Genomic DNA, 21,089 nt, shown 5'->3' with positions numbered 1-21,089 from the left:
AGCATTGCACATCTTTAGGTGGGTATGTGGGTGGCACACATAGCTAAAGGCGTCTGCAGACATTGCAAGTCTGAATCTTTATTCACAAACCAAGCTGGGCCATATTCATTAGCAATAGCTGCTGAGCTATTTCTGTGCATTGAAAGGACGTATTGCTGATTATGAGGTAGGAAACACATGTGACTTGAGAAGTTCACTTGGGCACGCACACACACTATTTCTCTTTAAACTGTCATTGTGCTCAACCGTCCGAACATGCTTCTTTCGTGGCCTCTGCTATCAGCGGCATCGGTTGTTCTCCCCATCTTCATCCTCGTCATCGTCAAGTAGTCCCAGCAACCTTTGCAAGTGCCTGATGTAGCTGATGGCATAGCGCAGAGTCTCTACTTTGCTCAGCCGACGGTCCTTGTCTCGTGGGGGAAGAGGCAGTCGACTACGCAGTCGCTCAAAGCCATCGTTCACGTGCCGAACCTGAAAGTATATGCGCTGTCAGAAAAGTGTAGAGTGAAAAATAGTTAGAAAGAGCTTAGATACGACCAATCGTGACTTATGCCAAACTGCCAGAATTGTATGAATGTCCGCTCATGAAGACAACAGATATCACTGATGACCCATTGAGCATTTCCGGCACCCACTTGCAGATATTGCCAGCTTGCTGTGCTTATGCCAATGGCTAGGTTGCCAATGGCTAGTTCTGTAGTGCAGTCACCCAGTCATAATTACAACTGCGCAACCGTGTTTGATTGGACCCAAGAGCAGGTCACAAGCTTGTGTATAATGAAACCATCATGAAATATTGTATTGCTCTCGTATAAGAATGAGCATACGAGAACAGGGTGAAAGCCGGAGCCAACATTCCAACAAGTGGACTTGTCTTCTTCAAGGCCTTTAAAAAGAAAAGTCCACTTGAAAAAGCAAAGTCCACTTGTCGAAATGTTAGCTCCGGCTTTCACCTCGTTCTCGTTTGTCTTGAATTCCCATCTCCTGCCTTCACCGTATTTCCCCGGTTCTCATATAGGAATCACTTCTGTTGAATTATTTTTAGCGCATGAGGCAATTCGTTTAAATATGGTTTGATTAGTCTATCCAGTTCATTATAAACCGGGTGTTGTCATCCATGCACTTAACACCAGTAGTCCAGAACAGCAGCCGTGGCGACTGGGCGTACATGACCTAGCTGTCCTTCCTATCCGAGAGCCTCATCACGTTCTTACCCTCTGTCGCTCCCGCTCATTCCGGCGCCGGATGAAGGTGGGCTCAAGCCAGTAGTCGTACGGGGAGTACGGAACCGGTAGCGGGATCTTGCACTCGGGGGCGAATGGATCGGCCGAGCCTCCCTGCAGATGGATGCACACCAGTCGCCATACCGCAGTGGCACATGTGGAACTCCGAAAGAAGATTTAAGATAAACTAACACTAAGATAAAACATGAAGTTCAAAGGACGCTAAAGAATAACAATAAATCAATTCGTAATTGGAAAGTATTTTTGAGCGTTTGTTCTGATTTACTTGGCCCTAAAAGTGTTACTAGCTGAGAAAATGAAGGCTTAGTTTTCCCCTATTGAATTTCGCACACGAACTGCGTCACTGGTACATCACTTACTTGAATATGTTTCCACATGGTTGGGCTGTTTCTGTGCTGAGGAAGTTCTCAAGGTTTAGTCTTGTCTTTTTCATGCAATGAACCACTTTGTTTAGTGCCAAAATGTTAATTAGTGCTGTGCATGCAGGCGCTGTCCATGTACGAGATGTCGCGAGCAGATAGTGTGGGACCGCCATAGTGGTGTCGCCATTCGTGTTTTGTTTAACCTTACAACGCGTGTGATGAGACTGGTGTTTCTGGTGTCCGAGGAGCCTTACTGAGTGAAATGGTGCATACTATTCTTTGAGAAATTTGGATGAATCAGAAACAACAAGTAAAATAATTGTGTATTAACTATAGAAGCAAACTGTCAAAGCAAAGCTCATACTGTTTTGTATCCTACTGTGATCGTACCTGTTCTTTTTTTTTTCCCCTTATATAGTTGAAGCATCATCTTGTGCAGCTTTTTCACGACTGCATGTCGCAGTCCAGCGCAGGTATGACAGCTAGATGTGCGACTGTGCATGAACTTCTTCATGAACATTTGTATCATTTTTCTCGTGTGTAGCTGGTGTTGCATAAAACGCAGTGCCAGGCACGTTCTTTCTACCGCCAACCTGAGCCGATCCCGAAGGTTTGAGCGGTGTCACATAGCGTATCAAAACGCTAGCTACCACAGGAAGGGATGGCGGATGCTGTCGCTCTCTTTTATAAGTAAATTGTTGCCATGCGATGTGACATGTGCATGCCCAAGAGTCTCAAAACGCTAGTTTGCTCGAGTGAATGTGTGGTAGGGTTGTTACTCTCGCTTGCCATGGACATGCGTCTGTGTGGCTGTACTTTCAAGACATTTTTCGCATATTTTGCAGGGGAAAATTATGCAGATCTAACCCACATAAGCTGGAATTGATATGTGAAATGAATTAAGCATTCGTGAGGCAGTGAATCAAATACCATGCAATTATGTTCTGCACAGCGCTCTGTGCAATAGCGATTACAAGCCTGCAAGCAAGACGAGGAGACCCTCACCACGTGACCCCATTACACACTGTCTCTGGGATGCGACTCTGCAATTTCTATAAGTACAGCGAGGCGTGGCAGTTCCGGATGCACCGGACGTTTCTGCGCCTGCGTGAGTAAGATTGGGCGCGAGAGAAAAAATCTGGGGACTTTTGCTCCTTGGATATCTGACTCTGCCTAGGCATTACGGAGAAGTTGTGTTTGTCCCTAGGTGTGCCGGCATTACAGAGTAGGGTCGATCAAGACTTTTAGCGTGTCCGCTATTCCGGCAAACCGAGGCAGTTTGGGCGGATTACCGGATGGTCGGGGGCGTAAACATGAGAGGCCAGAGCATTGCAGCTGCCTGGTGTTGTAGAGCTCAATCAGATAAACACAGAGCTAAAATTGCAGTAACCTACTTTATTCCGCTTCGCTGCTGGTGCAAATTTCGGCAGTGGCGTAATTGTGAACACAATTACACCGCTTTCGTAAATTTGCACTAGCAGCTAAGCAGAATATAGTAGTTAGCTTTGTGTTTGTGTCGTTGAGCTTTGCGCCACCAGCTGGTGCCACCAATATGGCCGTTCACGTTTACGCCCCCGCTCAACTGGCAAACCTCCCGCGCTTGCCGGAATACCAGACGCACTAAAATTCTCCAGTTTCGCTCGGACGCTGGCTGCCGGCGCGGCGAAACAGGTGAAGCAAGCGGGCACTGACGCCCCATTTGGTGATCGTTGTGTCGGACAGGCTCTCTCGCACCTGCGGCGCTCATGCTGAATCAGTAGTGCCGGATGGTGCCCTTCTCGCGCCCTACGGCGCTCTACTTTCAAAATATCATCCTCGATTTTCCCGGGGGAGCAGTAGGGACCGTAGAGGCCGGGCCACATATAATGAAAATCTAGAAGTTACAGCGTGCTAGCAACTGCGGTTGAACGTGACTGGCTAAAAGGCCGTCTGTGGCGCTCAATTAACGCCTTAGCAACCGCTGAGAGAGTACGCCGCGCCATCCTAACGCCTTTTACGCTAACCTTACCTAACGTGCGCGAGACGCAAAGGCAATAATCTTCACCGCGCGACTTCAAGGCGTCGCCTGCGGCGTTTCAGCCAATCGCGTTCAACCGCGGTTTCTAAGGCGCTGTGCCTTGTAGATTTACCTTTAGCTTCTGGGAGTCGCCTACGTCCGACGTAGCTTTAGACAGCGATCACCAAATGGGGCGTGCGTGCCCACTGCTTCACCGCGCCGGCAGCCAGCGTCGGAGCGTAAAAAACAAGCACGACCCCACTCCGCAACGCCGGCACGCCTAGGGACAAACGTGTGCAAAACGAGCACGGAAAGCTGTCCCCGTAGTACCTAGGAAAAGACAGATATTTAAGGAGCAAGATCCCCCATATTTTCTCTTTCTCAGCCGCTCTTAATCACGCTTGAGCGCAAACGTCGGGCGCGCCGGGAAATGCCACGCCCCGCTGTCGCCTCCGGGATCGGCCCACTTTGCTGTGACACTCTGCAGGGTCGGCACGCCCGATCCTGTAGACAGTGTCACCCCAAACCCTACGAATATAGACATGGAAAGGTTTGCTTTGTTAAAAGAATTCTGCTCTTGGTGACTTGAATTTGCTGCAATGAGAATGTTTAGATGCCATTTGTTCTTTCACTGTGTAATTCTGTAGAAAACAAGGTCTGCAGCCAGGACAGCTGTAAGGGTAGTAACTATGGGAATGCTATCCTGCGTGAGAGCTGTTCGGCGAGAAAGCGAAAGGCGGAAAAACCTTTTTAAAATTTAAAGAAAAAAGGCAACAGGACGCAGTGTCGTCATGCTGTCAGGTCTAAGAGACGGCATGGAACATATCTGTCAAAAAGAGAGCTTCTGCTGAAAGAGCGCATGACGCCATAGGTGCTTCTGAGTCACTGGGTGTTTCGCGCGTTGCGTCGGCTTACTATGCAGCATTTGCTTTTACCGCGGCAAACGTCTACGTGCCCACACCACACAGAGCACTAAGGTACATATGACGTCATGTCGTGCAGCCGAGCCGTATATGGTGCAATATATGTTGCATTCAATATATACAGACAATCGCCCTTTAAAGGAAGCCTTCAGTGCGTCGATGACGGCCAGAACAGAATGAGTATTACTTCGTCCGTCCTTTTTCCGTCTCGTTCACGTCCTTCGGCACGTCGGCATAAAGTCTAGGAATTCAGTGCAAGCTCCGGCCACAACATAGCGTAAGGTTCCTACGTAAATTTCAAGGTAGCGCCATTCTCCCTCTCCGGCTCCCTTCCTTCTCTAATCCTCCTCCGACATGGAACGCCGCTAGCGCCCCCGAAAGGTTCCAAGCCTCTCAACACCGCGTGCATAAGCAAACAGCTTCTGGTTTGTGTCGTATTACATTTGTCATGAATATTCGTTTTGAAACTGTACTCCGCGCAGTAAGTACTTACTTTGGAACCTTTTCCAACAAATTTGAACCAACCCCGGTGGCTATCCAATAAAGCGTTTAGCATATGCTTTGAAAAGTTATGTGTGGCACTGTGTTGTACTATGTGTTACGGGTGGCGCTGCTTTTACCATCGTGCCTTAACAATGGCCTTACCCGTACGCGGGAGCCAACCGGTATTTCGAGCGCCGGTTCAGAGCCCCGTGCAGCGTCTGCGTCTGCAACTAGGGGATGCAGCGTATCAGCGACAGCGTGGAATAAAAGTAGGGAAACGACAAAAAAACGTAGACGTACAAAAGCACAGTTCGCAATAGGGAATCAGAAAATTTGATTGTGGGAGTTCATGGTGGTTTTTTATTCTTTTTTATTGTTTAACCTAGGTAGGACATTAGGCAGTATAATAGCAAGAGCTTGGTGGCGCAACCCACCGCCCCGTTACAAAGGGGACGCTCATAACATCCATTCTCAAAACGTCTCAAAACGTCTCAAAACGCTAGCTGTCACGAGGTAAGAATGCGAGAAAGCGCTCCATTTACCATCGGTACCACCATGCTGTTAGACCCTCGATAAATCGCGGTTAGTTCCAAAGGAAACGCAGTAGGCGCACGTTATAACGAACTTTTGCAGGCGCAGTTTTACAAAACATGATACTCCTCGGATAGACGAAGAAGCACCAAGAAAAAGAATTGGCATTGACTTAGCTCGGCTATTCCAGGATATACGTATCAAAAGCTAAGGCATAGCATATAGCCTTGGTTAATCTTGATTGCAAGTCCAGGTTAGTCTGGTTGTCTAGCTATGTTGCGGCGTTTAGCCAGTCGTTCGGCGCGCTGTTCGTCTGTTTCATGGGCGAACAGCGCGCCTCATCTCGTTCCGATGTCGATTCCAGGCCTCCACCTGCTTATTAGTACTGTCGCCGTCCATACTGCCGCCTCAACTGTGGTTGCGGCGCACGCGAGCTCTCCTTTTCAATCCTCCGACATGTTATCAGACATGCGACGCAGCTGGCGAAGCGAGCGCAACGATGAGGAACGCGGCGTGACGTCATACCAAACGGCGGCGGCCTCCTGGGAGCACATGACGTCATGACAGCGAAATCGCAAGTTCACGGCCAGTAATGCTTTCGCTCTAAAAGCGCTGCAGGTCTCGTTCGCAGAACGTGAGTAAGCGAGAATGAACACGGTAAGATTTAGCACGTTAAGAAATATCACGGTAAGAATTAACGCGAGCTGATAGTTCCCCGCGTAGCCTAATGCACCACGCGACGGCACTCGGGTGGCGCTAAACGCTAATTTCAGTCACCCCTGCGTGACACACAGTGAGGACACTGCTTTCGATAGCAAAGCGCAAAGGATTGAGCGTGTTGCAGAGCTGGAAAGAGAGAACGTTCCTTTGTGTGCAAAATATGGCCCAGTGAGTTTCGGCCGGTTCGTAGCAAGCGGGGTCCCTGCCAGCGCACTTTGAACAATCAAGTGCGCTTCTATCAGGACCACGGAAGATGCCGATTAAGGCGATAATTCGAATAAAGCGATGTTATTATAACGAGCATCCACTGTCGTTCTCAGTGGATATCGGAAAAAAAGTTCGCCTCCGTCGCGGCGCGCTACGGAAATGAGCTAACGTAATTTGCTAGCCCATCTATCCGAATTGTCGTGGTGTTGCACAGCTGTGTGTATATGGTAATGCATTCTTACGTTATTGTCGAGTGTAAACGTTTGAATATCGGAATGAATGTGGTACTGCCGGATATGTGAAGGCACACTAAAAAGACAAAAATATCAGTATTCATTAATTATGCCCTTCTACAGTTACAAAAATGCCTTATCGACAGGATCATTAGAAAAGACGCAAAAATGGACAAAAGAGGGGCGACAACATCGTGCAATTCCCGCACCAGCTTGCTATGACGTCGTCTGCTCGGACTTAGTGTTATTTTTTCGCCCGTATACATTGTCAAATAATTTACACCCTTAAATGTTAATAAGGGTGTAAATTTGTCTAGAACTCGCACCCTTCTTGGGTGTAAGGATGTGAGTTATAGATTATTTACACACATTGATTTTTACGGGTGTAAATTATTTTACAGTGTAGAGTGGACATGATCGCATTATAGAGGAGATAATTAAATACTGAATTTAGAGAAGTTTCGACCACAATGCCTAAGTACAAGAAAATACTTCGAAGTCCGTGACGTCACACTTACATACCGGCGCTTTGATATCGACGCGAAAATTTAAAAAAATTCGTTATTTTATCTTCCATATAGCATTCACCCTATTACCTAGAAATTACTGAAAATGGTGTTCTGATGGAATACTTTTTTGAGCTCGAGGTCACGGGTTTGACCCCGGCCGCATTTCCCATGGTGGCAGAGTGCAAAAAATCGCTCGTGTACGGTGCATTGCATGCACGCTGGAGAACCTCGGGGAGCCACAATTACTCCGAAGCTCCTCCCCTACTATGGCGCGCCTCAATCATATTATTACGATATAATCGAGCGATGCTCAAGTGACGAGCTGCCGCGAGAACGACGATGAAGTTGGTCGGTGCCCTTGGCGCGAGCGAGTGTCGGCCTGGCTGCCTTCCTCCTACATGGTATCATTTCGATGCATGGTGCTCCGCGTCAATTGCTAACAGACCGTGGCCGTACGTTTTTGGCCAAAGTCATTGATGACATCATGCGTGCATGCCTGCTCAATACAGCATAAATTTACCACTTCCTACCACCCCCAAACGAACGGCCTCACTGAGCGTTTGAACCGCACCCTTACAGACATGTTGCAACAGAACTGCTTGTTGGCCTAGTTGGTGCTTGCTAAAAGACATGTTTTTGCCGCAGTTGAACACTCACAAAAGGAAGACACATAAAGACAACACGGGCGGCACTTCCAACTGATTTATTTTGGGCTGAGACCCAAGAATATATATGTATACATACACGCATGCGCTGGCTGTTCACAGATCTACGTTACCCAGCGGTCAAACAATCTAGTTTCTGATTTATAGAGCACGATAGATGTATCACTAATGCAATTTGTTCCTTTCTTTTTATATAGTACGCTTCCATCAGCTCACGTGCTGTTTGAAATCTACTTCTGCCAAGAATCCTAATCTCAGAAAACCGTGGTTTGCACATGCAGGCCTTGCAGTGCGCAGGCAAATGTGCCACGCCATCTTTCATAAGATTTAGTTCGTATGCGTCTTCCTTTGGTGAGTGTTCAATTGTGGCAAAAAACATGTATCTTACAGACATGCTATCTAAATACGTTTCAGACGACCACCGTGACTGGGACCTGGCTCTACCTTACATTACCTTTGCGTACAACTGTTCCCGGCTCGAAACTGCTGGCTTTTCCCCGTTTTACCTCTTGTATAGCCACGAACCAACGCTACCACTCTGCAGTGTGCTTCAACAAGCTATTATGCCCGTGATGCAATCGCCCATGCTGACCATGCTCGCCAACTTGCGCGCGCTCGTCTACAAGCGTATCAAGACAACCAGAAGCAACGCTACGACCTCCGTCACCGTGATGTCCATTTTGTGCCCGGCACCCTCGTGTTGCTTTGGTCACCATCGCGTAAAGTTGGCGTTTGTGAAAAACTGCTTTCCTGTTACACAGGTCCATATCGCGTGCTCCGCAAAGTGATCGATGTCACTAATGAAATCGTTCTAGCCACGCCCACTACGTCCTCCGCTGTGACAACCAGTGACATTGTCCACGTCGCCCGACTCAAGCCCTACAACTCTCCACGCGCCTTGGATATTTAACAGCACCGTGACGGCGCTTTCGTCGGCGGGGGGAGGGGGGAGGAGGGGGTGTAGTATTACGATATCATCAAACGATGCTCAAGAGACAAGCCGTCGCGAGAACGACGATGAAGTTGGTCGGTGCCCTTGGCGCGAGCGAGTGTCGGCCTGGCTGCCTGGCTCCAGTGTAAATAGCCTGCAAATAGCCTCTTCCGTCTGTGTCTTTCCACACGTAACAATATTGTGGTTTTGGCACGTAAAATCCTAAAATTCCAAGAATACTCTCGATCTAAAATGATAGTGTTTCTTTTTAGCTAACGATGGCTCCGACCTCCTCCTTCAGCGGTCCTTTATAAATTTTATGTTCACCGTTCCTCACACGCCAAGGAACGCTGGGAGACGGGGTTACCTTCTCCGACGAAGAGTCATCCGAGTCCGAGTTGACCGAGAAGTCGGGAGACGGAACGCCGCCCACCGCGGGCGGCAGGTCTTGTAGCTCGATCGACGTCGTCGACGTGGTCGTCATCATCTCCGGGACTGCGCCGCCGCAGAAGAAGGTCGGGAACACGGCCACCGTCGGCGGCTGCTGGTGGTGCGGGTACAGCGTCGGCTGCAGCTCCACGGGTTGGTGCACGTGGTGTGCCCCGGTGTAGGACATCGGTGCCACCGGGGTCAGGGTTGCGTACTCGCTGCCTGTCGACAGCTTGCTCGCGACGGGGCACGGTGACGCCTCGTCGTCCATGCTGCGTAAAAAAAAAAGTGAGTTGCCGAGTTGCCAGATTAAACTTTAGAAGAGAGAGAAAGCTCTTTATTGAACATCAGAGTGGTTAACCGGCCTATTTGAGCCAACGAAGCAGAAGAACGGGCCTAGAAGAAGGTGGGCAGAAGAAAAAAAATGAAAGAAAGAAAAAGTGCAGATCTTGTGATTGCAGCGGCAGCAGAATAAATGTCCGAGGCGATGAATATAGGAAATCTTGTTAAAACATGACGGTTAATGCAAAAGAAAACGAAAATATGTAAAAAAAACGTGTCCGAGGACTACGATGCTCCCTAATGCGAAATTTGAGCGCAGCTGGATACGTGCTTTTATTTCGCGATTACAGAGGCAAGGAATGTGAGACCGTAATCGCCGAACCGACTGGCAGTGGGCCAGTGCCGTCAGCGTCTTCGTAGAGGTATAGGGGCAGTACGGGAACGCCGGCATGATGAGCGGCATCGGAGCCAGCTGTGGGAGACGACGACGACGACGAACGCGCGAGCAGTGGCACGAGCGCGTTCGTGCGGTTAGGCCGAGGGACGCCGACGCTCGACCCAGGAACGGGCGCCCAAGTAGTAGTAGTATAAACTTTTATTTAAAAAAAAATCACATTCAGGTCCAGTGGGTGGGTCCCTCAGTCCAGGGCCCCACTGGCGATCGCGGCACGCCGGGCTTGGTCGAGAAGGGCCAATTGGTCCTCCCGCACCGTGCTGGCTAGCCACACCTCCCACTGCCTACTGTTGGAGTTTTGCCCCATAAGGGGTGATTGAATTTCTTGTGGCCGACTCTGGCACGACCATGTGATATGGTCAAAAGATGGCCGCCATCCGCACCAAGGGCAATTGTTGGGATACCGAGAGCTGCGCTCTAAAACAAGAAATCTCGTTGCGCTGTTTTCATGTGTAAGGCCAGGGACCCAGCATCCGTGTCCAGTGTCAAGGGACCTTGGTCGAGCTTTTCCACGTTCATATTATATCGATGTCGCTCGTATCTGTAGGCGCTCAAGCAAGATATGCTTTAGAGATTTAACCCCATATTCAGAAATGCATCTTAATTTGAAGCCCATGCTTGACTTGATTTAAACGACGCCTATCGTCAGCGCACGAAAAGAAACGCAATGAGCGTCTTCGGCGCGTTCGCACCAGGCGTCGTTTATATCAAGTCGCGCATGAGCTTCAAGTTAAGTTGCATTTCTGAATACGGAAGTTAGATTTTAGATTAGATTTATATTTGACTATAGGCATAAGACTGAACCAGATGGTGCAAGACAGGGGTAATTGGAAATCGCTGATAGAGGCCTTTGTCCTGCAGTATATATCCATGCATAGGCTGACGATAACGACTATAGATTATATTTGCCAGCAAAAAATAACCTTTTTTTCACCAAAGGTTCGTACTTATTATGAGAAGCAAACAATCCGATTCTCAGCCATAAAATATTTATAATCACTTACACGTCCACACTAAGACTGCCACATGCCAAGTTTCAAACGATTTCTAGAAGTACATATCTTGTGATTCTTATTACAAATCGTTGTATTCCGGTCCGTTGCCGCACTTCCTTCTTCCTGATGCTTCTTTAAGTTCTACATTTCCAAGTGTCCTTGGCGTTGCGCTGAAGAGCTCGGAGTCGCGGGTTCGATTCCGACCGCGGCGGCCGCCTTTATACAAGGACGAAACGCAGAAAAAAAATGCAAGTGTACTTATATTTAAGTACGCCCCATAAAGAAACCCCCTGCTGTCAAAATAAATCCGAAGACCCCCCCACTACAGCGTGCCTCGATCACAGTCGTGGATCACAGTCGTGGCCCTTTAATCGTGTGTCACATTGTGTAGCACGGGGTGCGCAAGAGCGCATGCGCGAGAGCCACTTTACGCCAATGACATATACGACTGGGATGGGCAAGGTTACTATAGCATTTGACTAACCGATTCACAAAATCTTTGCATAGGTTCCAAGACGTGCGTTGCATGGATCTGAATTTTTTTTCACTGGTGAGTACTCTGCGGTTACGCTATTTTTCTACAACATACGTTGAAGTCATTCTGACCATATGTCCATACCGTTTACTTTTTTCACTGGTGACGGCGTTACCAAACTTCGTAAACTCGTCAAAATTGCGGCTTTTTCCCACTCGGTAGCCCCCCTCCCTCTGCTGACTGTTGCGTAAGATCAAAATTCCCTGCATTTTATTGGATCGCATCACCAGCCCCTATTTTAGGGTGATGTCGGACGAAACGAAGTAAAAGACGTCCTACTGACGAACTGTGACATTCGAAATGTAATGAAATTACATTCTTCTTTCTTCCCCATGTAGTCTAAGTTCAAATTACAGCGCAAAAAATACACATACACATAAAGATACTACGAAATCAAGAATTCGACGAAAACTCGTCTGGTCGGGATTGGTTATAGTCAAGGCTAAAGCGAAGGCCGACCGAAAACATTAAAAGATGAGATACCAAGTCTTGGTTTCTTTTCTTTTAATGTTTTTGGTCGGCGTCCGTTTTACCCTTGACAAAGATGCTACGCTCCGAAAGTAGTTCCCGCATACAAAGCAGCATAGCTTTGAAAATCAGATTGGTCGCCTGTTGGCAGCGGCATTTCCTGAGTTGCTTGTTGGTGCAGTTGCCGAATCTCTCCTGCAAAAGGCAAAGAACAGAGCCGGAACGGAAAGTGCGGAGACCCAGGGACGGACGACGAGACCCTTAGTAACGCCTTACATGCATAAGGTCTCACAAGACCTGAAGAAGGTCGCGAACAGGCATAGTATTCCTGTGGTCTTTACGGCTCCTAATAAGCTTTCCAGGCTCTGCCCTATACGATTTGCGTTGACAGCAAGCGAGATCGCAAAACCAGACATGAACACCCCCCCACCACGTAGGGTGTGCGACAGGAGTAGTATGTTCGGTTCTCTTGAAGTGTGGAAAAGTGTACATCGGCCAAACCTAACGGTGCAATAACGACCGCCTCAGGAAGCACGCGATAATAGTTAAGAAAAAAAAGGACAGATATGCACATTTGGTTGCCCATATCATCGCGTGTGGTTGCGAGGCACTTTTTTCTGAGATTAGCTTGAGTGGCTTTATAAGCATTCTCTATCCACAAAAATTCACCTATCTGTGTAAGCTATGCATCTATTCTTTTGCACTGTGCCGAACTGGACTTCTTGAATTCTGCTATCTGAAGCAAGCAGCAGTATTGTTCACCTTTTTAGTTTTTAGTTATGTCTATCACCTTCGCATGGGATAAGGGGCGTGACATTTGTGCGTGGCTCACTTAATAATACGGAGGGTATGTCGATTTGAATAAACGTTTGGATGTAGCGCTTTTCCGCATCTTTCGCGTCTTCTTTATGTGTATGTGTATCTTTTGCGCTGTAATTACAATTTACAATGTTAGACCAACTAGCCCAAGACGGTCCTTCTGGAGTGTATCCCTACGTACAACTGCGAGGCTTTTCTTCTGAGGAAACCGTATCGATTTCCTTTTTAGCAATTGCTATGATTGGTTGGATGTCTCACTTTCCCTTTATTGTACACTGAAAAGTTTTATCTTTGATGCGTTTTAGTACTTAAGATATAAAAACTGCAATTTTGTAGCGATTATCTTTAGTGTTTCGATGTCTTTATTGTGACAATACGGTGCGGACATAATTATTATGACAATGGCGTTCTAAAAAATTTCCATTGCGCTGCGCTGAGAAGTTTAGTACATGCTATATGTTTAACCGTGCTATATAAGCTATAATTTTAACCGTGCTATATGTGATGTACGCAATTATACGCAGTACTTGCAGAATCACCTGTCAGGTATACTGTGTGTCATTAGCTCCTGTACATTAGCTTCAAGTGTACCAAGAGCACATAGATAAATCAAATCAAACCAAATGAGAAACCGATAGGAACTGCATGGAAAGCGGCTCACCTGAGCGCCTGTATGCCACTCTACGGTCACGCGTATCCCGGACTCCAGTCTGCCGGTCCGTTGCGAGCGTGCGACATCGACATCGTCTCCTCCTGCACCTGTCCGTTGAATAAACGGGAGCGCACATTCATTCGGCCCGGTCCCCGACCGCCGCACCTCCTCCGAAGCGTAGCGGGCCGATGCGAAAAAGAATAAACGAAACAAAAGGCGCGAAACAACTAAAAACCAGCCACGCGCAATAAAAAGGCAAAGGGCCTCCGAAACTGAAACGAAAGTGTCTACTCACCTGCAGCCTCTACCGGTTCGCCTCTCGCTACCGGTACTCCTATTGGCGGAGGCGGGGAGGCGGAGCCGGTGACGTCATGAGTGCAAAGCAATGACATCGCTGTTTCGTGGTTGGTATTTAAATGCCTTCTTGATCACGCTTGAGTCGGAGGCGTTCATTCATTTTCGGTTCCTAAAGTGGGCTTCTTCTGAAGGTTGTCGTTCTCCGCAACAACACAATGGACTATATATCGTTTGTGTTTGTATAGTATAATGTATTGTTTATCTAAAACCGTGTATATTTCTTCTGGCGAGGCGCTGACTTGTTCAAGCCAATTTTCAAGGCTTTTTTGTCTGTGTGCCTGACAGTGTGCACTGTTCGTATGATGTCAGATTCCACGCACTCCGACGGATGGTTTTTTTTTTTTTGTGGATGTTTGCTTAAAGTATAGTGCTTTATATTTGTTACAGTGTGGCACGCGTTGTAAGACCTTTGCTGTGTATGAGTTCAGAAGATTATACCTAACTGGTAGCGAACTTGGGCGAGTTCTTATATATACTCATAGCAAACTTGCGAAAGTGCGTTACACGCAGGAAATAGGCAAAAAAAAAAAAAACAGGTAAAACAATCACAAGCAGAATGTTATCAATTTACTAGTTTCTTTGTGTATATGGTCCTTTCTGTAACGCGCTTTTGCAAGTTTACAAACTTATACCTAGTTTTAATCGCCTTTCGCACCGTCGTGACGTATGGATCGTCCATCTCTAACAGGGTAAAGCGATGTCCAAAAAGAGTATATTATGTGGTATATTGTTTCTTTGAAACGAGATTGTACAGGACATGCCACCCACTATATGCCATGTCAGGCGAGGTTTTTATTACTTTGCACCTTTGCGCTCCCACGACCTCATATAGAAAGAAGCGTACTTGCCCTGTACATGGGACAGATACGCACGTTTCTCAATTTGCGACAAAAAAACCTCTCTCTGCCTCTGAACCGTTCAAGCAGTTCGATTCTCGCAAATGCTCGTGTTCTCAGATGATAGCTTCGTAGGTCCGCCTCTTTTCGCGCCTATGTCTATAGCCGTCGACGCAGCACGCTCAATTATTCAGCGGGAAGCAGCCATGGCAACCCGGATCACATTCCGGCGCTCATCGGACACGGTGACAGGTTTAGGTTTATACCGAGAGCGGCGCTCCGCGCTAATGCACTCGGTCATCGCGGATCCTGCACCTGCGTTTCTATTAAACCGTGCAGCGTTGCGCATAGCTATGAAGCCGGCGGAAGCCAAGCTGGTGTTGAGGTAGCACCGCTGCACCGTTTTATTCCTCCGCTGGTGCGAGCGACGAGCAGGCGATCGTCTGCTCACAGCGTCGACGCTTCACATGAAGCCATCGACGAGCGTCAGTTCCGTATGCGTTGTGCCAGTTTTAAATGAGAAAAATGAAACATATGTATGCACATCTTGGTGCCTGCAGAGTCATACGCAGCAGATGATGGTATCGCCGCCCATTCCTGCACAATCACATGCAATTATGGCGAATCCTGTGCGAAACTTACCTAATTTGTGCTTTCTGTGTGTTTTCTTTAACCCAGTTGTTGTTTCTTATGTTCCCCTCAGAGACCTTTCTTTATTCGACTGTGGCAAATTATCGTTCTATTGTTCGAGCTGGATTACTCGGGAAATCTGAATGAATAACTAATTAACGAAAATATTCACTTTTTATGATAACTTTATGGCGCACATAGCAGTTCGCGCCGGTGAGTCTGCTCACCTAGAGCAGTTCACCGTTGCGATGTCCTGCTACTACGTGACCACCTTCTGCGTCGTGACACAGCTACCTCATGGCAAACGAAACCAAAACTGGCTGTAGATAAAGTGATGTCGCCATTTATTTATGGCGCGCTGAGGCTTGGCAGTATATTTTTTAGGGTTTCGAGGTTCCGGGCCTTATTTTAACGAGAAAAAGAAATGAAGTGTCGAAAATATGTCAATGACAGAAATGTAAGTGAAACACCAGCGGATTTTGCCGCACGTTTGACGGGCCCTATCTGAATTCTGCTGCCAGGGCCGTATTATCTAAAGATTCTTTTCGTTCGATTCAATTTCGTATCATCCGTACCGATGAGTGGCCGCGATCTCGGCGATAGTGCGGGCATGGTTACGTGCGAACCAATTACAAGATGCAAAAAGAATGCAAAATGAAATGACTCGTAGCGTAATACGGGCCCCAGATTCAAAATTCAAGTGCGCGTGCCTTGCGGTCTCGCCGGCTTCTGCTTCACCAACTTGCAATACGAATGAGGCCTTAAGTGACCAGTTAAAACCGAAATTAATCAAATTTAACAATTTTGCGAAATATATCTTTGTTTATGCATTCTCATCAACTTAATGTTTACCCCCCATAGTAATCTGCTCAGGCAGTGTATAATATGCCTCGAGCGAATTAAAACATTCTGTTAAGGCTAAAAAAAAAAATGAACCGTGTGTCCCAGAAAACTTACGTTAGTCAAGCCGTTCAAATAAAACAAAGAAGATTGAGAAAGAAAGACATGGTGCAAGATACAGTTAAATGACCTGCGGTGTTGGGTTGCCAGACGTCTGGCTGCCAAATACCTTATTCGGCACCGTGTTTCTACGCCTTCTTTTTATTTTTATTTGAAGAGCTTGGTTAACGTTAGCTGGGACGCAGTATATGTGTGTTAATTATCCTAAATAATTCGTTTTCAAATAAAATAGCTGCCGGATGCAGATCCAAACGTAAATGTAGAGCCTAGGTGTTAGTGGCATGTATACCATGGGGGGTTGGCCAGGAGCCGGGTAGTTCAATATAACAATAAGGAAAAAGCTTTTTTGTACTCAGTAGGTTTTGCATTTGTATTTTGCACCACCTTTTTTTTTTTTTTTTTACAACAGCTTGGCTAACGTTAGCTGGGACACAGGGCATATTGTATGTGTATGCGTTCATGTTGTATATTTCTGTACTGCCACAATAAGTACTACTACTTCTACTGCCTAATCATTATTAATAATTTGACTTCATGCGGGGGGGGGAGGGGGGATCCATACGTGTCCGTTCCCGTACCTACAATTTTTCTTTTACGTTCAGCTTTCAATTCGTGTTCTTTTTTCTATTCGTTTATTAGGAGGGGGCAGGCGGGTCTTTAAAGCGGATGCGGGGTGTACGGGGTTGGTTCCGTTTCCCCCTCCAACATTTTTTTTCCGCTTGTTCTCGGATCCGCGCATTCTCTTCGGTTTACATAGCGGTGGGAACGTGCCGGATTTCGAGTGGACGACACGCCAGCGTGGTTACGGGCTCGACGTATTGCCGCGTGTGTGAAGTTATTCTCGGTATCCTAGTTGGCATACCATATATATATATATATATATATATATATATATATATATATATATATATATATATATATATATATATACCAGTCAGTAATACGAACCGACTCAAATTAAAACCGATTTTGTCCGCTGCGTTCAGGTCTCAGGACTTTGTGACTTTTATATCTTCCTGAGACCTGAAGGCAGCGGACAAAATCGGTTTTAATTCTAGTCGGTTCTTATTACTGATTGGTATATGTCACAAATGTGAAAAAAAGAAATGACGATTTTTTAAAAATTATTGGTGAATTTAATGCTAGAAGAATAATATATCTTATAGTTCATGGGTTGTCCGTTGATGATATGTTTTATATACGCATCGGGTGTTTCAGCTAAGGCTTTCTCGATGTGTTAGAAGCACCCTTTTGGGGTACTATCAACTGCATCGCCAATGTATTTCGTAGGACATATTAAGGTATACTATACCGTACCTAGAAAGTGGAGCTATAGTTAGCGAGAGAAAAGAAAACAACTTGCCGTCAATGGGAAGCGAAACCACAACCAATTGTGCTATACGGCATTGGGTGTTCGCACGTCCACATCCTTGGGTGTTTTTATGTACGTGTACAAGATGTAACCCGGGGAGTGTTGGTCAGTGCCACTCGGATTCACCGCGGAGGATGTGGAACATCTTTTTCACCGACGGTATCACGTATAGTACGTGAACTTAGGAGCAGGCAGCTGAGCAGTAAACCCGCGCATATGCTACACTCTTAGGCAAAGTTACACCCTTTGGCTTGCCCCTTCTGCCACACAACAATAATCGTTATCTGCCTTGATGCGTTTCCTTTCTTTAACGCTGCGAGCCCGGAACTTTCCAGTAACGAACGGCACGCGCGTTATCAGAAGGGGCAATCCAAAGGGTGTAAACTGTTCTATGCTGATAACGGGCGTGCCGTTCGTTACTGGAAAGTACCGGGCTCGCAGCGTTAAAGAAAGGAAACGCATCAAGGCAGATAACGATTATTGTTGTGTGGCAGAAGGGGCAAGCCAAAGGGTGTAACTTTGCCTAAGAGTGTACCTGAAGGCATCAAAGCTGTCGGAATCGGGACACTCGCTGTGTAATGAATGTGAAGGAGGGTGAACGAGGGGCCTGAGTTCTTTTTTTTCTTATTCACGACCTTATGAAACCAACAGATAATAAAAGCATGGATAGCATAGGCGAAATTATTTGCAGCGTTGACTGAAGCATAGAAATGATGAGCTAGAGGTAAAATGAAAGTGAACGAAAAAAACAACTTGTCGATCCACAACCTCCGTATTACGCTTGTGTTGAATTATACCAATTGTACCATTGACAACTTGTCGATCCACAACCTCCGTATTAAGCTTGTGTTGCACCATACCAATTGTACCGTTGCGTACACGCCATTGCAACGCACGCGTAATGCGGAGGTCGTGGGTCCGGTTCCCACCTGCGGTAAGTTATTTTTTTCGTATTTTTCTAACAATGAGGTTCTGTGGATCCGGTGGAAGATGCAGTCGAAGAAGACATTTACTAACGTTTCCGCAGGTGGTACGTCCTAACTTCGTCACTCTCGAACGAAGGCAGGACCACTAAAGCCCCTTAAACTTCATAAAGTAGCGACACTCTCCTCCTCCGCCTTCACTACTCCTCGTTTCTCCTCTCTCTCACGCTCCCTCCTCGACCGTGGCGCCGCACTACACCGCTGGAGCGTAACAACGGCGCCAACATGGGCTCCTCGCCACTCCGTAGACGCTTCTCGAGCGAAAATGGCGTTGAAGCACGGCGCGACGGCCCACGTGATGCTATTAGGCCAATAGCGACGCGGCGAGGAGGAGGCGGCATTCTTCAAAGCTTGGCGCTACTTTACGAAGTATAAGGAACGACCACCACCCGAAACGTTAGTATAGTTGTGTTTGTGTTCGCATGCTTGTCTCCTTCGACGACAGACAGACACACGCACGCACGCTTGTCGCTGTCTGTGAGCTAAGCAGCCTGTATGAACCGTCCCATTCGTATGCGCACCAGCTGTGCCTCCGCGCCCAAGCATCCTGACGACGTAAACGTGCCAAATGTCCCTTTGGATTGTCCAAAAATTAAAATATCCATTAAAAGACATCAACGAGTAGTAACTTGCATTGCGGTTTGTCCTTCATGTGTACGGTTTTCGCAAAGTTTCCAGGAGAGGGTAAACAAAAACCTCTTCGAGCACCCGATCATGAACGGTGGCTGTGCAAGATAGCCAGGAGCAAGAAAGTTTGCACTGAAAATGATTAGAAGCAAAGACCGTAAGGTGTTATCGTCCTGGTGAAACTGTGCCTTGACTGCGAGTCGGTGTTGGTATCGTCTCCTGCTAAAATAAACTTTTTTTTTCTAATCACATCTGTTGTTTTGGTATTTTGCATAAAGTTTACTGAACTTTTCTCAAGACTGCCTGGAACAACCTTAGAGTTAAGTGGAAAGATACACCACTGCCCACCTCTACGAGAATTTGTATAAGTGCACTAGTTAATTAGGTTACTCATTTCCATAACATGACGGTGAAAGCAAGCTTCTTTCAATATCGACGTCTCTCTGGAACTGTAGCTGTTTTGTAAAGCGGGGACAAACAAGGCAGGTGCAGTGCATCTACGCATATTTTCCTGGCTGTGCACGTATCAGAGAGTATATTCGACTGTTTGCGGATATAAGGCGCTGGTATGTCTGTAGTCATGGTCTGATTATTATCAAGCTTTTTCTAAACCACGAGCGTGTCTGTCACGGTATGTGGAACTATCGCATCATTCTAAGCGTCAAAATAAACGTATCCTAAACAGCTTCGGGGGCTTTGCAGGCTGCTTAACTTTACTATCTCAACGTACGACTACAAAGACCGAAGAGAATATGTCACAAATTCAGTGCGTCCTCCTCTGCCTCATTCCGGTTGTGGTGTTTCTTTCAATGCTTTAGTAAAAAAGAAACCTGGCGTTACTATCTACGGGAGTTGCAAGGGTGATGGTTCAGCCAAAATCGGTACTATACCGTGCGATCGATTAAAAAAAATATACCTTATTTAAATATGATTTAACCGATGCGATGATGCGTTGTTCACTATTGAGTAACCGCCGCAGACCGTTCGCTAATTAACTAACATTGGCTAATGAACTTTTTAAATACTGGGGTGTTCTTACTGCAACGTTGCAACCACATCATTGGAGGAGGGCGCTGCAGGAAGCAATATAAATGTACGTGGCTTTAAAAACGCGCCACCGGTTGGAGAGACATTCGGCGGCGATGATTTGCGTTTAAACGCGACAGCGTTAAGGAGCCCGTGTCGCAGAAACAGTGACCTCGACAAAAGGAATTTCGAACCGCGCAATTTGCGAACCACGCACGCATACCCAATCACGTCTCTACCGTCAAAGTTCCTCATACCTTGTCTTTAATTCTTTACAAAGTTATTCCTCGGAATTTTGAGAACGGCAGCTCACAAGCAAATCTAATGAAAAGAGAACACCGACAGCGAATGTCCTTTATGTTAGCTCTTCTCAGACTGAAATATTAAAAGTGCGAAACAATAACAGGAGGTCGACCCACACAAGAGGCCGCGTTTCTACCAGAAAGATCGCCTTCGTACGTAGCGTTCGCAGCCAGCGTTCCCCGGTAAACGTTACGGTTACATAAGCTGCAGTGGCCGGGAAGCATGAAAAGCAGTAAGGGGTCTTTGAACGCCATCGCGTTCCACTCAGCTTAAGCGTCCTCCAAATTTTTTGTCGCTCTGATGTGGAAACTGGTATCAGATGGTAAAAACCAGAAGACGGTGAAAATATACGGTGAAATCGAGAAAAAGTAAGTCTATACGGTTATAAGCGTATGCGGTCGTCTAATAAATTTTAGTTGGAAGACACTGTTGCGTACTCGTTACGTTCTTGCATTCTGCGCTTTTATTTTTTTATGTGAAAGCGTGAAATGGCTCAATGAGCGGAAATGTCGGTGTCCTGCGTGTGTATCGGCAAAACGGCACCTATAAAATTCCCA

At 46.8% G+C, this 21,089-nt stretch overlaps 1 protein-coding gene across 4 annotated transcripts; it reads right to left on the bottom strand.

Annotated features, from left to right (window-relative positions):
* Positions 1-127: 127 nt before the first annotated feature.
* On the bottom strand, positions 128-13,646 carry LOC126543655 (uncharacterized). Of its 4 annotated transcripts, XM_055061115.1 has the most exons (4): positions 13,448-13,646; positions 9,172-9,505; positions 1,215-1,337; positions 128-486 (listed from the first exon to the last, which is right to left on the bottom strand). In XM_055061115.1, exons 2-4 carry the CDS (start codon positions 9,502-9,504, stop codon positions 280-282), a joined length of 663 nt encoding a protein of 220 aa, XP_054917090.1. In that variant the 5' UTR covers position 9,505; positions 13,448-13,646; the 3' UTR covers positions 128-279. The 4 variants fall into 4 exon arrangements, with proteins under 4 accessions (XP_054917090.1, XP_054917089.1, XP_054917091.1 ...); XM_055061114.2 differs by lacking the exon at positions 13,448-13,646 and having other exon boundaries at positions 9,172-9,921; XM_055061116.2 differs by lacking the exon at positions 13,448-13,646 and having other exon boundaries at positions 128-471; positions 9,172-9,908.
* Between the last annotated feature and the right edge of the window lie 7,443 nt (positions 13,647-21,089).

The sequence above is a fragment of the Dermacentor andersoni genome, chromosome 10 (assembly GCF_023375885.2).
Source record: "Dermacentor andersoni chromosome 10, qqDerAnde1_hic_scaffold, whole genome shotgun sequence".
Classification (NCBI taxonomy): Eukaryota; Metazoa; Arthropoda; class Arachnida; order Ixodida; family Ixodidae; genus Dermacentor; species Dermacentor andersoni.
This window is presented reverse-complemented; position numbering and strand designations above follow the sequence as displayed.

What these genes read in the sequence shown, in the direction of transcription:
- LOC126543655 (XM_055061115.1), bottom strand. Translation starts at nt 9,504, where the DNA reads ATGGACGACGAGGCGTCACCGTGCCCCGTCGCGAGCAAGCTGTCGACA. An exon ending in ATGACTCTTCGTCGGAGAAG is followed by an intron (nt 1,338 to 9,171) that starts GTAACCCCGTCT and finishes ATCCATCTGCAG; the next exon opens with GGAGGCTCGGCCGATCCATT. An exon ending in ATGAGCGGGAGCGACAGAGG is followed by an intron (nt 487 to 1,214) that starts GTAAGAACGTGA and finishes CTTTTCTGACAG; the next exon opens with CGCATATACTTTCAGGTTCG.